This window comes from Bos indicus x Bos taurus, chromosome 16, assembly GCF_003369695.1.
Source record: "Bos indicus x Bos taurus breed Angus x Brahman F1 hybrid chromosome 16, Bos_hybrid_MaternalHap_v2.0, whole genome shotgun sequence".
Classification (NCBI taxonomy): domain Eukaryota; kingdom Metazoa; phylum Chordata; class Mammalia; order Artiodactyla; family Bovidae; genus Bos; species Bos indicus x Bos taurus.
Window position 1 is genome coordinate 63,118,280 of NC_040091.1, and position 16,515 is coordinate 63,134,794.

The window sequence follows — 16,515 nt, forward strand, 5'->3', positions numbered from 1 at the left end:
TGCCTTCCCTTGCTACCTCCCTCTGAAAATCTGCACATCAAATTCCACGTTAGCATCTGCTTCTTAGCAAACCCTAACACATTATAATAAGGAATTTCCAGGTGGCCCTAGTGGTAAAGAACCCACCTGCCAATGCAGGAGATGTGGGTTTGATCCCTGGGTTGAGAAGATCCCCTGGAGGAGAGCACGGCAACCCACTCCAGTATTCTTGCCTGGGGAATCCCATGAACAGAGGAGTCTGGCAGGCTGCAGTCTATAGGGTCACACAGAGTCAGACATGACTGGGGTGACTTAGCACATAAGTGACTTAGCATACATGCACCAAACTTATATAAACATTTATATATTTATATAAATAAACACATGCTAAGTCACCCCAGTCGTGTCCGACTCTCTGTGACCCTATGGATTGTAGCCCTCCACGCTCTTTTGCCCATGGGATTCCCCAGGCAAGAATACTGGAGTGAGTTGCCATTTCCTTCTCCAATAAATAAACATAGTTATTTATAAAATATTTATATCAAATAGATTCAGAATATTGGCTTATTGGCTGGCAATATTAATCCTACTGATTTACATCTTTTGGGTACTTAATTTTTCATATATTAAGGTGTGACTTTGAGGGCTTCCTTGGCGGCTCAGTGGTGAAGAATCTGCCTGCCAAGGCAGGAGACATGGATTCGATCCCTGCACTGGGAAGATCCCACATGCTGAGGAACAACTAAGCCCGAGAGCCACAACTACTGAAGCCCGTACACCTAAAGCCTATGCTCCGCAACAAGAGAAGCCACCGTAATGAGTAGCCCACGCACCACTAGAGTTGTGCTACTAGAGAAAAGCCCAAGCAGCAACAAAGACCCAGCACAGCCAAAAATGAAAAGAAATACAATTTAAAAACATTTCTTTAAATGTGACCTTGAAAAAAAAATACTAACATTGTCCCATTGGGATATAATATTCTTTTTAACATAATGAAACAAACAGATGTAACTAGGACTCTTCCTTCCTTCCTTTTTCGCAGGATAACACAGAGTAGCAATTAATAGTATCAGCTCCCAGATGACTTGAGATCAAATCACAACTCAACTGCTCACTGGTTCTATAGCCTTTGGCAAATCACTTAAGCTTTTTAAACTCCTGTTTCTGATCTATAAAATGGGAGAATGCGTCCTCATCTGTAAAGTATGACTTTTTAAAAAATGGTACCCACCATATAGGATTGTTTTATAAATTCATTAATAAGAAGAGGTGGCAAGAATACACAAAAGAACTATACAAAAAAGATCTTCACGACCCAGATAATCATGAAGGTGTGATCACTCACACTCACCTAGAGCCAGATATCCTGGAATGTGAAGTCAGGTGGGCCTTAGGAAGCATCACTACGAATAAAGCTAGTGGAGGTGATGGAATTCCAGTTGAGCTATTTCAAATCCTAAAAGATGATGCTGTGAAAGTGCTGCACTCAATATGTCAGCAAATTTGAAAAACTCAGCAGTGGCCACAGGACTGGAAAAGGTCAGTTTTCATTCCAATCCCAAAGAAAGATAATGCCAAAGAATGCTCAAACTATCACACAATTGCACTCATCTCACACGCTAGTAAAGTAATGCTCAAAATTCTCCAAGCCAAGCTTCAGCAATATGTGAACCGTGAACTTCCAGATGTTCAAGCTGGCTTTAGAAAAGACAGAGGAACCAGAGATCAAATTGCCAACATCCACTGGATCATGGAAAAAGCAAGAGAGTTCCAGAAAAACATCTATTTCTGCTTTATTGACTATGCCAAAGCCTTTGACTCTGTGGATCACAATAAACTATGGAAAATTCTTAAAGAGATGGGAATACCAGACCACCTCACCTGCCTCTTGAGAAACCTATATGCAGGTCAGGAAGCAACAGTTAGAATTGGACATGGAACAACAGACTGGTTCCAAATAGGAAAAGGAGTATGTCAAGGCTGTATATTGTCACCCTGCTTATTTAATTTCTATGCAGAGTACATCATGAGAAACACTGGGCTGGAGGAAGCACAAGCTAGAATCAAGATTGCTGGGAGAAATATCAATAACCTCAGATATGCAGATGACACCACCCTTATGGCAGAAAGTGAAGAAGAACTGAAGAGTCTCTTGATGAAAGTGAAAGAGGAGAGTGAAAAAGTGGGCTTAAACCTCAACATTCAGCAAACGAAGATCATGGCATCCAGTCCCATCACTTCATGGCAAATAGATGGGGAAACAGTGGCTGACTTTATTTTTCTGGGCTCCAAAATCACAGCAGATGGTGACTGCAGCCATGAAATTAAAAGACGCTTACTCCCTGGAAGGAAAGTTATGGCCAACCTAGACAGCATATTCAAAAGCAGAGACATTACTTTGCCAACAAAGGTCCATCTAGTCAAGGCTATGGTTTTTCCAATAGTCATGTATGGATGTGAGAGTTGGACTATAAAGAAAGCTGAGGGCCAAAGAATTGATGTTTTTGAACTGTGGTGTTGGAGAAGACTCTTGAGAGTCCCTTGGACTGCAAGGAGATCCAACCAGTCCATTCTGAAGGAGATCAGCCCTGGGTGCGCATTGGAGGGACTGATGTTGAAATTGAAACTCCAGTACTTTGGCCACCTCATATGAAGAGCCGACTCATTTGAAAAGCCCTGATGCTGGGAAAGATTGAGGGCAGGAGGAGAAGGGGACGACAGAAGATGAGATGGTTGGATGGCATCACCAACACAATGGACATGTGTTTGGGTGGACTCCGGGAGTTGGTGACGGACAGGGAGGCCTGGCGTGCTGCGATTCATGGGGTCTCAAAGAGTCGGACATGACTGAGCGACTGAACTGAATGGAATGAATTAATTTCTGGTGCAACATGCAATGAAAGACCTATCCGAATGGATTTAAAAGCACTTTGCAAACTAGAAAGCACTTCAGGAAATCCATTTTTTCTAAATGAAATAAGCACTGCCCATTGACTTTTATGGAAAACTGAGGTTAATTCACATCAGCAAGAGAAAGCTCAGGGAGTTGCTTATGGTTGTGTTTCTGATTTATTAACACAACACTTGATATTAGAAAATAAACTCTTGACATTTTTACAAGTGGAGATATTTTGGTTAAAAATACTTTTTCCTTTCAAAATTCTTTCAATTGTTCTCCAGAATAAGCCAGAAAAGCTGTTGCATTAGTAACAAATCCGCTTTTAATATCGGTTCATCTCTTCTTAAAAACTGGAATATAGTGATTCTCAACGTTGCGTTAGTTTCAGTGAATCAGTTATACCTGTACATATATCCTTTTTTTTTAAGATTCCTTTCCCATTTAGGTCATTACAGAGTACTGAATAGAGTTCCCTGTGTTATACAGTAGGTCCTTATTAGTTATTTATTTTATATATAGTAGTGTGTATGTGTATGTGTCAATCCCAGTCTCCCATTTTACCACTCCCCCCTTTCCCTCCTGGTAACCGGCAAGTTTGTGTTCTATACCTGACTCTATCTCTGTTTCACAAATTAGTTCATTTTACCATTTCTTTAGATTCCACTTACACGCAACATCATATGATATTTGTTTTTCTGACTCACTTCACTCAGTATGACAACAATCTCTAGGTGTATCTCTTTCCAACAGGAGAACCTGCGGGGTTGGGGCAGCAGCTGGAGCTGGAAGATCAGGGAATCCCCAAGGGGCAGGCAGTGTTCTCGGCACGCTTCTAGAACAGCAGCCCGAATTTCCAAATCCTTTGTTGCAGGGCCTCGGGCAGAAGGCAGGTTAACACAGAAAGGACCCCAGAAGGGGAAGGACCGGCCCAGCAGGAGAAAAAGATAGGTGTGGCTGCACCTGAGGGGAGGTGCCGGCCGGACGGGATGAGCGCCCGCTCGGAGAACCCAGGGGCAAGTTCCGAGCTCACAGCTGCTGGGGAGCCGGAGCTGCGCGCCTGTGCGCAGCCAGACCCCGGCGCTGGCGGGGACACCCCGGGCAGAGGGAACTCCACCTGTGCGCCCGGCCTTGGGCTGCGGGCGGCGCGGGCGGAACTGCAGCTCCCGGGCCGGGCGGGGCGGGCACGTGGTGCGCGGCTGCCGCGATAAAGAACGCGCTTGGGAGCCGGAGCGCAGCGGCACAGGCGGCCTCGCGGCGGCTGGGTGAGCGCGCCCGGGCGGCGTGGACGGACGCACCGACGGACGGACGCATGGAGACCGACAAACAGGGAATGAGCGCAGAGGGGCGTCAGGGAGTGGACTCGGGGGTGGGTGAGACCGTGACGGCCGGACGCAAAGGTCAGGGCCGGGAAGCTGGGAAATGGAGCCTGGGGGAGTGTGAACGCGACACCCTCTCGGCCCGGGGGGAGTGTCTGGACGGACGGGAAGAGGGACCCACTCCGCTAGGTTCTGTCCAGACCGCAGAGCCGGGCCTCAAGGATCCTTTTTTAAAAGTAATCAGAGTCAGCCACTGGGGAGAAGAGAGTTTAGGGATTAAGAGTCATACAGTCCCTTCATTTGATGGGAAGCTGTATTTCTGCATTTTTGTGTGTTTAGTTTCTCTATTTCTGTTTGTATCTTTCCAAGTATTTCTGTCTTTGGAGTGATTTTCCACGTCTAGAACTGCATCTTCCTCTTCCTCCCCCAGCGATTTTTTTTAACTTTGTTCTTTTAAGAGAGCTTGACTTAGGCAGCTTGAATTCTTTGCATTAAGGATTCTTGTCTGTGGATAGAGGTGTTAAGATTTCGAGAATAATAAGTGTTTAAGTAATGATATTCTTAATATTCCTATTTACAAAATATGGATCATTCTCAGTTACCATGGTTGTGATTTTTTTTTTTAACTCCATCTCATCCTGAAGCAGTTTCACAGTTTACAAAGCCAGCAAACTTTACTCATTTATTTTCCCTTGTGACTCCGCTGGAAAAGAATCCGCCTGCAATGCAGGAGACCTGGGTTCGATGGCTGGGCTGGGAAGGTCCCCTGGAGTAGGGACCCACTCCAGTATTTCTGGCCTGGAGAATTCCATGGACTCTATGGTCCATGGGATCGCAAAGAGTCAGACACGACTGAGCAACTTTGACTTCACTTCACTTCCTGAAGCATTTTCATGGTTTCCAAAGCCAGCAAATTGCTCGTTTATTTAGTGTATTGCGCCGCACAAAGATAGATTTTTGAACCGTTCTTGCCCCCTGATGGCTTACACTGGAAAAGAAGAGCCAGAACTACCTATCTCTGATGTAGTTTTTAATGAAAAGCAAATGTTTGAGGGAATGCTAAAGAGTAAGAAATTATTTTCATTTAGAGGATCAGAGAGTGTCCTCTCATATTTAAGGTGAGTTCCAAAAGTTGGTTATACTGAAGGGGCTGAAATGGGAGATACTGCCATTCTGGGTGGGAGAACAGGCGAGCCAGGATGAGGTAGGTTGCAGCAGAGCACCAGGGACCAGTTGGACTGGTGCACTTCAGGTGTGGAGAGATCTCTACAGAGATAATAGACCAGGAAATTGGCTATTTGTCCTGTGGAAACCGGGAAGATGTTAATTAGTATTTTCTGAGCAGGGCAAAATCAAGATCAGAAATGTCTGAGCTACTAGGTTGGTCTGGTAGCCTGCCTGTGTTGAAGAAGAGAGTTGGGGTTAGGACAGTGATTCCCAACTCTTATCCCAAGCCCCATATGTTTTAACGAAGCAAGCTGTATTTAAGTGCACTTAATTTGAGACATAGATAGATAAGTCTTTCTATCTTGCCAGTCCAGGCTTTTGACCATCCTAAGAATATCCTTGTAACTGCCCTAAATATGAAATAAATGCAGCTAAAAGCACAAGAATATGGAAATCTAGAGTGTACAGCCTCTAGGAGACTTGATATGGAACCTAGCTCTCTGAACTTTTATCTCTTGAACCTTCTTGAGCCCCTTTAGTATGGAGTTGTGCCCATATGTATGTATGTCTAGATAAGAGGTAATTAACGATGTGTAAGTTATGAGAAGGACAGTAAGGGGAGCGGGAAGGGTTGCAGGGAAAGATGATAACAGATGGAAAGGAAATGACTTAGTCCCTGAATAGAAAAGAGTAGCCAGTGTTGGGGAGGTGGTACCGATGGAGCTGAGATGACAGGAAATGGTGCTGATAAAGGAATGCTGCCTATTGTCTCCTATAGTCAACAGGCAAGACTTCACGGAGGGGGCTGAACCTGTACTTACTATGTGCCTGACAGCCTGGCACTGTTAATCACTTTACAAGAATCAATTCATGTAATTCTCTCAGCACCCCTATGAAAAATGATTACTGTTATCCCCGTTTACAGAAGGGGAACCTGAAGCACAGAGAGGTTAAATAGTTGTCCTGAGGTCACCCAGCTGGTAAGTGTTAGAGCCGGGATGTGAATGCAGGAAGTCTGACTCCAAACCTAGAGCTCTAACCCCCCTACTGTAAGGAGCAAACGAAGACATTGTTTAGATGATCAGATGGCGGGTTTGCTTTAGGCTCTCCTGAGTTGAGATGCATGCAGGAGGAGGATGCGTGCAGTTGACGGTGTGCAGTGGACACAGCGTCAGCCTCATTTGGTGCTCAGACCTTCCTCTGGGGTCCTGTGTTCTTGGCCTTGCATTTTCCCCATGGGCCAGGTGATTACATTTCTCTTTCAAAACTTCCAACAGGATTTAGCGTCATCTTCAAACTAGGAGAAGTCAGAGAAATCCTAGTATCCTTTGTATCTGATAAGGTCCCCCTTTATTGCCCTTCAGTACAGAGCAAAACTACTGGAAGGCTTTGGGCTTAAGTTCAGGAGCAGAGCTCACCAGGGATGTATCTGTCTGTAAGGGGAGGCATCATCATTGGCCAGCCACAAAAACAATACGTTTTGCCACCTGTACCCTTTCATGTTTTTGTCCTTGTTCTGGCTTGTTTCTAGCTTCAAGAGCTCACTTGAGCCAAGATCTTGGGGGATACAGAAAAAGTAGAAAAAGTGATCTCTATACTCTGGAAGTTTATGCTATCTGGGGAGATGAGATTAACAGTTATAAAAAACGAACACAATAGGATAGTCCATGATATTACCTTATGTGGGCCAAATTTAAGCATAGTGGGCATTGGTGGTTTTTTGTTTTCTTTTTTTTGATGCTCTAGGTCTTTGTTGCTGTGCGTGGACTTTCTCTAGTTGTGGTGAGCAAGGGGTAGCTACTCTTCCTTGCAGGTGTGCAATCTTCTCATTGCAGTGGCTTCTCTTGTTGCAAAGCAAAGGCTCTAGTTGTAGCTTTTGGGTTCTAGAGCACAGGCTCAGTGGATGTGCACAGGCTTAGTTGTTTTGCAGCACGTGGAATCTTCGTGGACCAGGGATCCAACCTATGTCCCCTGTGTTGGCAGGTGGATTCTTACCTGTTGCACCACCAGGGAATCTGGCATTGGGTTTTTAAAAGTGACCTCAGAAGTATTATATACTCTCTCTTGTTAATTATAGACATCACTAACTTTTCACCAAGCCAAACATCTTTTGTAAAATTGCCACCAAATACTGTCTGATTATGTTTTATTTTCTTCTTCAATTGTTAGACTTTGCATGTGTGGCTTCAAATTTTCATGTCCTCCAGCTCAAAAATTAATAGTGCTTCTATAACTAGTTAAATGACAGAGGTAGGAGATGAAGCAAGTAGCCTCCTGTGGAATCTAGGCTTTTAACCAGGATGCTTGATGCCTCTCATTGCCTGTTTTGGGCAACTTCTTAGCTTTTTTATGCTGGTTATGAGCAGGTACATTCTCTGCCAGGTAGTGAGGGATCCTTTTACCCCTAATGAGTGTGTGCTAGGTTCATTGTCTCAGCAGAGATCTCTGTGGGAGTCATCATCCAGCTACAATCTGGATACCTCATTCAATCACTCACATAGAAAGAAGAAAGTGAAGTCACTCAGTTGTGTCTGACTCTTTGCGACCCCATGGACTGTAGCCTACCAGGCTCCTCCATCCATGGGATTTTCCAGGCAAGAATACTGGAGTGAGTTGCCATTGCCTTCTCCAGGGGATCTTCCTGACCCAGGGATTGAACCCTGGTCTCCCGCACTGCAGGCAGACTCTTTACCATCTGAACTACCAGGGAAGCCCAATCACTCACATATCCATCACTTTTTAATTGAACACAAGGTGTCCAACAGAGCACTGAGTTCAGGGAAAGCAAAGATAAATGAATCTATTTCCTGTGCTGGGGGAGCTTGGTCTAGTGGGGAAGAGGTGAATGTAGTATTTGTGATGTGATTTCCTAAAGCCAGGGAAACAGGGAAAAACTGATTAAAACTAGAATATGAAAGGATAGTTAGGTAAATCTAAAGATAATTATGTAGCTCACACTGAAGCCTTTTAAGGCTTAAATACTGGTCTAAGGGGAGATTCTTGTTCAACCATATGAAGTTATGAAAAGACATAAGACTGTCCCTTTTCTCCTGACCATATTTCAACTTGAGTAATGTCTTTGACCTTGCTGAATTTGATTCATATTCTTTCTTCTTCTGTTTTTCATCCCTGCTCTCTGAGGTTTCAAACTGCCTTGGTCATCTGTATAGATAAGTCGGGAGTCCTTTCCAATGGTATTTTCCTAGAACATTACTCTCTTTTCTCCCTCTCTCCTGTCTTTAAAATATAGTTTCCTCCTTTATAGTGTAAAGCTCTCACATTTTACATTCCTCTCATTTGCTCTGTGTTTGTACACTTGTAAGCATTTTTCACAGTTCTAAACTGTGTAGGAATGGACTTTGCCCCAGAGTTTTATCATTAATTGACATTTCTTGAAGACAGGAAGGACATTATATGTTTTCCAGACATTTAAGCAACTCGATGGCCTCCCCAAAGAAGAAGCTCCAAGGTCTTGTTGCTGCGACCATCACGCCGATGACTGAGCATGGGTAACTATGGTTTGGGACTAAAGGGATCTCCCTCCACCATAATGATCAAAAGTTCTCCATAGTAGCGGTGGCTTGGACTCTGCAGCTTCCACCCCTACAGTGTCTCTGACCCCAGGTCAAAGAAGAGGTCTCTGTATCACAGGCAGTGCAGAGGAAGATGAGATAATATATGGCAGCTCACCTTCCTCCTGGTGTCTGTAGCCCCACAAAGCAAAATTCTGCTTGGATTTCATCAGAGCCCTGCCCATCCCAAATAAGACCAGTGGAGTTGGGTGAGGAAAATCTCATTTTAGCAGGATTTGATATCAAGCTCTGGCCTCTAGAAGCTGGATCTAGACTGTTCATGGACGTAATGAAATGTCCTACCCTGAAGAAAGTGGGGAAGGTTTCTGCCAGATGGCCCCCTTAAGGCACGTTTTACAGACTCATTTCAACATCGGTTAAATGATGGGGAGCTTGCAAAAGGGAGGTAATAACATATGATTGCTGAGAAATTGTTACCAAGCAAGCATTTTCCAGATGAATAGTATGGTGGTACTAGCAGAGTGGTCACGTGCTCCGGGCATCCATGAGCAATATATAAATCCTCCCTGAACATTACCATTAACACAATGGGGAATGGTCCACCTTTTGGATCTGTTTTTGACATGTTAGAAGAAAAGCTTCTCCTTTCTTCCTCTATTTAATTGCAACTATACCTACATTCTGGAGTTATGAGTATTAAAATGAGATAATCCATGTAATAGTGTTTAGCATAGGGTCAGCATGTGCTTAGGTTAATTAGTTTGAATTGCTATTGTGGCGTAAGGGATAAATGAAAGATGACATATTCTATAAGCCTTTAAATAAGACATGTTTTTGGTCTTCTGTTACAGAATTTTTACAAACCTTAACCCTATCCCTTTAAAGTGGATGACATTTCTTATGACTTTTACTGTTCTTAATTCAGAGTTGGCTGTATCACAGTTTTCCCTTAGGTCATTGGAGTTCAAACATTTTAACTTCTAAGATTCTCAAAAAAATCACATCTTTTACTAGGTCTAAGTAAAATTCTTGCTGAGATGGCATGGTTAATAGCACTTTTTTTTTTTTCCTGTTGCCTCTCCATTTCCACAAGCGCTAAGAAAGACTGAAGTCAGCTCTTTCTCAATGTGTCAGCTACTTGTTGGGCGGATAAAACAGCAGTCATGTGATTGCATGAGCAGACAGGACTTAACTTCCTGTTATGGAGTAAGATCCTGTTTGCAAGCTCAGAACACTGTATCTGGTTGGTGCTACTTTAACCTTTTTAATCAGATCCCTCTTAGCCTAGAAGTGGCTTTCTTCAAAGTCCTGCTTATTCATCTGGAACCCTCTGAGTATCTGTGTTTTCGCTCTATCCTGCTGTTTTCCTGGGACACCAAGACCCACACATATTAGAGATAACTAAAATGACTCTGCTTTTCTGGATCCTTCTCTGTTTCCCAAATACTTCTAGCTCTGTTGCCTCCATTCACTATATCCTCTTTTTTCATGAATTATTTTCTCTTCTACGACCCTCACTTTCCTGAAGTGTGAAATAAAAATGTGTTTTTATAAGGGCCTTGTAAGAATTTAAATTAAATCAAAATGTGTGTAACTACATGGTACCTAGTAGGCATGTAAGTTTTGTCAGTTCCCTTTTCTCTGCATCTTTCTGCTCCATCTAAACATTCCTATAGCTATGAAGCAGGTTTGGAGTACCACCAAGAGCAGGTAGATATTAACCTACTTGCCCACAAGAGAATCTCTTTTTCTGACATGTTTTCTAAGAGACAGGACAGAAAGAAGAGCTACATGGAATCTAACACCTAGAAATTCTGCCCGGTGACCTACCAAGATAGGAGTTTTCCTAACCTGGCTCTTAGAGTAAACCACGTCCTCCATAATTCAGAATGGCTGAAGATTCTTTTTTCTTCATAATTCTAGTGATTCGACTCTGAACAAAAGTTGATCTTCTAAAGTGAGGAAATTGGCAGGGAAAAAAACATGGTTAAATAGATTTTAGTTAGACTATCTGGGTTCCTAACCCCCAGCTCTGACACCACTAACTATCTGATGCGGGGGAGCTCTATTCACCGTGTAAAAGTTCTCTCATATTTTGTAAGGAGACAGAATTCAACCACATAATCTCTAAGGCCATTCAAATACTGAGAGTCCACAGTTCTCTAGTGTTAGGTTATTAGGGATAGTGTGGTGATGTCCATTAAGTAAGAATTTCTGAGTACCTGCAACTGCAGGGCATCCTCCACACTGTAGTCCAATGAGTTTCCTCATAAATATAATCATGTGATGGACATGAACTTGGGCACATTCCAGGAGATGGTGAGGGACAGGGAGGCCTGGTGTGCTGCAGTCCATGAGGTCACAGAGTTGGACACGACTTGACGACTGAACAACAAAAACAAATTAGATTTACTCTCTAAGAATCTTTCTGAATTCCGTTTTGTCTAAGCCTTGCTACTTGCATGGTCCAACATCACATAGGAACTTGCTAGAAATGCAGTATCTCAGGTGCTACTACATACCACTGAACTAGGACCTGTATTTTAGCGGTGTCCCCGAATGATTCTTTAGCACACTGAAGTCTGGCATGAACTGGTCTGAAGGTGGAAGCCCAGAACCTGGGATGACATAGGAAGTCCTTTACAGTCTACCTTTCCTCCTACAGTTCTTTTCCCCAAAACACCTCATCCCCTTTCTTCTCTGTGCCTTTACACATTTTGTATCCTCTGCCTTTTTCTACCACCATCCTCTCCTTTCCCTGCTCCATTTGAACTTGTCTCTTCATCCATCAAAACCATCCCCTGGTTATTCTTCCCCAGTTTCCCTAAAAAGAGTTATAGAGTCCTTCCTCTGTGGTCTCTTAGCACCCTGTGCCTACCCTTTCATATTATATCACAATTATTTGTTTATGATAATTATTATAATAGCTGTTTGTTACATGCGTGTTTCTACCAACAGATTTTTTTTTTCTTCAATCTGGCTGTGCCAGGTCCTAATTGAAGCATGTGGGATCTAGTTCCCTGACCAGGGATCAAACCTGGGCTCCCTTCATTTGGAGCCTGGAGTCTTAGCCACTGGACTAACCAGGGAAGTCACCCAACAGGCTTTGAGCTGCCTACCCTTATATATGGATATTTATTGGGTACCAGACGCTGCATAGGGACTGAGCATATATCTTATTTATCTTTGAATCTTCAGCATTTCACACATCATATGGTAAATTTAGTTAGCTGTAATTTCATGAGGAGAGGAAGCTGACATTGATTGGCTGAACACTATGTGTTAGTCTTCATGTGGGGTATTTTAAGGGACGTATTCCACTTAAATCTTCCTAGCAACTCAGAGCTGTCATGTCTGTTTGTGCAGTTGATGAAACCGAGATCCTACGGATTAATGCCTCATTGGAAAGGAAGGTCAATCTCTACCCAGCCCAATTCGTGTCTTTTTCTACATTAGAGTGAAGGACTTTTGTTTTCCTTAGTTGTTTCAAGAAATCACTTTTTCCACTGGGCAAGTTCACAGTCATTAGAACAGAGAGTCCATTTCAGATTGGCCAAAATGTCTGGAAAAAAGTCGTGTTTTCTCCCTTGAAGGCCCTGGACTTCCTCATGAGAATTTTTACAACACGCTGTAGTAACAACAAACCTGTTACCCAGCCAGTCAAAGGGCCCGGCCCGCTGGAGATGGATTTGTGTAGACTGTCGTCTTTGTAACTGTTGCGGGAGACTGAGTGACCCAGATTTCCAGAATAGGACACTTTCTGCCTCTGGCAGGGTGGGGTCGTTATAGCCCCTGCATGCTGCTCTCCCAAAGGAGTTTTTAAGTAACTGAGTAGTTATTTTGCCAAAAAGGATGAGTAGCTTCCATCTGATTTTGAAAGCTGAAGTATACACGGAATAGTGTTAGAGTGAAAGTGTTAGTCACTCAGTCATGTTTGACTCTTCACAACCCCATGGACTGTAGCCCACCAGGCTCCTGTGTTCATGGGATTCTCCAGGCAAGAATACTGGAGTGGATTGCCATTCCCTTCTCCAAGGGATCTTCCGGATCCAAGGATCGAACCTGGGTATCCTGCATTGAAGGCAGATTCTTTACCATCTGAGCCACCAGGGAAGTCCAGGAAAACATTAGATTAAACCAAAAGAAAGCATATTAAAATGAGTATAGTACCTACTAGGCCTCAGTCACCTGGAGCTCTAGAGGTTCCTCCTTGGTGAAAAGGCCAGGCCTGCTCTCCGTGTGTGAGTGTGTGGCCAGGGTGGAACTGGGGAGATGTTGAGACTTCAGTGAAAGTCTGCAGGAGCCACTGTGTCTGAATCCGTGACACCAGCATAAGCTATTGTCCAGAGACTTGATTTCCGGTTTCCAGTCCGTGATTGGAAAGTCCCTGGGACCTGCCAGAGGTGTCTCCTGGTTGCTTGCATGAGTAGGTGGACATCATCGGTCAAAACCAGAGCTACTGTCACACAGACAAAGCCCCTGCTGATGGTTCCTGCATCTCAGGGCTTGTTCCAGGTGGGGAAGAGCCGACGGAAGCAGCAAGGGGCAAGTGTGTTGTAAAGGTGTGGTTCCGAGTGGTCACAAATATCTGAAGCAGAGAGATTTTGAGAAGTTGAGCAGGTCAAGCTGACCTAAACGAGGGTCCTGAGATGAATTGTCTAGGCAGCCCACTCCCCCATCTTAGAGTCTTGCTCAGTGGGACTGAGAGGCCAGGATTTGACATTTGAGCAAGTGGGCAGGGAGGGGCAGTGTTAACGATGCTGGGACATGAGCCATTATGGAGAGCGCCTGCTCCCCTTGCGGGCCTTTCAACTACACTAAAGCGGGCCTTTGCCCACGTGGCAGCTTGGCCTGGTTGCCTCTTGCACACTGTGGGCAGCGGATGCCTAGGCATTCTTTGTTTTCATCTCTGTTGTTCTGTTTCCTTTGACGAATACCCTTTGATGTCTTTGTTTTCTATATGCCTCAGATATTTTGGTTTCTTTTGTTTTTTTTAAGGAATAATAAGACAAAAAGAATGTTAATAAGGTTAAAATTAAATTAGTATTCTCTGGCCCCACTGACAAAAATGCAAAAGTGCTAGCCAACTCATATCAATACTTAGTTTTCTTGTCAACCATGCATTCTGCAACATTTAACACACCCTTGCCCCACTGTTTTCCTTTGTTTTCATTCTCCATCCTCCCCACCTATTATTTTGATTGAGAACAGGTCACTTTATCTGATCTGTCAGTTTCTAGATTTTCAAACTCATTATGATTTTAAGGAAAAGAGCCCTTATTGCCTGAAGTATCAGATCTTTACAAGGTCAGTAGTTTTCAAACTGAAAAGCGCATCCAGATCATCTGCAGATCTTGTTACAGTGCAGATTCTGACCAGGAGAACTGTGTGTGGCCTGGGACTCATCATTTCCAGCTAATATCCCCAGATACTGATACCGCTGTCCCGCAAATGACACTTTGAAAGACAAACTGATGGCAAAGTTCCTTTCCAACTGTTACTCCCCTTCAGTTTAACACATAAATGGCTTTACGCCTTCCTCTATTGTCATAAATATTAAGTGCGAAAATTCTTCAACTACTAAGATTGGATTTTCTTACTGCCTCAGAAATGATTGCTTCTGGCCACACGGAAAATGTTAAGTTCTCATTTAACCCCAGCCCATCACTCTTCCCCAAAAGGGCAAAAGATAATTAAGTAATTATTTTTTAAATATTACTTGTGACGAAGTTTAAATGTAAAACCTTTGTGGATAACTAATAAGGTTTTGCTCACATAATTGAGGCACGTGTGGCTGAGTAGAGAAGAAAAAAACCCAGCCATTATTCAGAGCAGGCTAAGAATTTCAGTCTGATTGGGTGGATTTGAATAACGATTAACGAGAGAGCAGTGGCTCAGCTGTTAAGAATCTGCCTGCCAATGCAGGAGATGCAGGTTGGATCCTTGCATCAGGAAGACCCCCTGGAGGAGGAAATAGCAACCCACTCCAGTATTCTTGCCTGGGAAATTCCATGGACAGAGGAGCCTGACGGGATACAATCCATGGGGTCGCAAAAAGAGTCGGGCACCACTTAGCAACTAAACAATAAACATGGATTGAATAATCTAGAAAAGAATAAATGCACATTCTTTTCCGATTTTTTTGTGTTTTTCAGAGAAATCAACTTTTCAGTCATTGGTCGGTATGTGGACTATCTTGTAGAGGAACAGGGAGTGAAGAATGTCTTTGGTAAGTCATCTTTAGGGATTTCTCTACATATCTCGAGCTCAGTCCTTGGAAAGCAGATTACTAGCCTGGAGGTCACAGTAGTATTGTGTTATAGGTTATGGTTGAGCCTGGCTAAGCAGTGTAAGATTTGTGAATTTTTAGGTTCATCAATTTTAGACCTAAAAGATGATCAAGGGATTATCTAATTGGGTAGTGTGCTTGAAATCGGCCAGGAACTGGGACCCTTAACCAGAGCACTTGCACCTAGAGCAACAGACTATAAAGAGACTGTAAGGGACTAAAAATCGCTGTGCACTTGTGCAACTGGGGCAAATGATGAGCAATAAGATACAAAAAGGCAATGACCAGTGGCCACTTCTGAGGTGCTGGGAGCAAAAGCAGGGTGCTATACATGATGCCCGCATACAGCACACTGAGGGAGTGGGCAGACCACCTATGCCTCCTGCCCAACCCACGGACCCGCCCTCTTGTGACCCCTTTTAAGGACCGGCTTGCCACTCTGGGGAGCGAGCAAGGGTGCCTGTTTCTGCTTCTCCCTCCCTCCGGCCACATCAGGAACGGCCATAAAGCCTTGCCTGAGATTCTCGTCTGGCCTTTTACCAATTTCTATTGATTAAAGAGTCCACGGACCCAGGTCTATAGACAGAGGTCGTTTTAGATCTGCAGTCCCCACCATTGTCTTTGTCAGTAAATGCCACTTAGGACCGCTGGGACACCCCGGTACTGGGTGGTATTGGTTTTCCTGCCATTAAACCCAAATAGAGAACTTGCCTGGCGTGTTCGGAGACTTGCCTGAAACCTGAGCAGTCATCTCTGTCTCCATTTAAAATACTTACTCTCTATCCCTGAAAACAAGGACAGATTTGTAATTACAAGTCATGCCTAACCTTCCTGGTCATTTTGATAAGATGAAGATGAACAAAAGACTGGGTCTGAAGTGAAGAATGGAAACATGGCATCACACCACTGGCTCCAGACTCTCCTCGGTGTGTCTCCGTGTCCCTTCCTCTTGAGCAGGGGTTTCTGCCCCTGCACTGCCAGCGTTGGTGCCGGAGGAATGACAGGTATCAGCTGGTCCCCATGACTGACTCTCTGTTTGGAACAGTGAACGGCACGACGGGAGAAGGCCTGTCCCTGAGCATCTCGGAGCGCTGCCAGGTCGCAGAGGAGTGGGTGACAAAGGGGAAGAACAAGTGAGTGGCTCCATCGAGATAAACACCCTTATCTGCCAGGGCGGCAGAGACCGTAGCTCTGTCTCAGATGACACAGCATTCCTGCCTTCCGGCCACAAGTCTGGCCCAAAGTCAGCTTGTGGAGAGAGGAACGCCCTTCCTTTCCATGTGGAAGGGCAGCAAGACACTCCCGGCTCTCAGAGATCCCATCGGGTAACCA

At 44.1% G+C, this 16,515-nt stretch overlaps 1 protein-coding gene across 3 annotated transcripts in view; it reads left to right on the forward strand.

Moving 5' to 3' along the window:
• The first annotated feature begins 3,942 nt into the window (after positions 1 to 3,942).
• NPL (N-acetylneuraminate pyruvate lyase) overlaps positions 3,943 to 16,515 on the forward strand; it is a 40,320-nt gene continuing 27,747 nt past the window's right edge. The window contains exons 1-4 of one of the 3 annotated variants that reach the window (XM_027565523.1): positions 3,943 to 4,140; positions 8,787 to 8,870; positions 15,050 to 15,123; positions 16,229 to 16,316. In XM_027565523.1, the coding sequence (XP_027421324.1) occupies positions 8,803 to 8,870; positions 15,050 to 15,123; positions 16,229 to 16,316 (230 nt within the window). In that variant the 5' untranslated portion in view covers positions 3,943 to 4,140; positions 8,787 to 8,802. Of the gene's footprint in view, positions 4,141 to 4,162; positions 4,276 to 8,786; positions 8,871 to 15,049; positions 15,124 to 16,228; positions 16,317 to 16,515 lie in introns of those variants that run through there. The other 2 variants (XM_027565522.1, XM_027565520.1) reach the window with 2 other exon arrangements.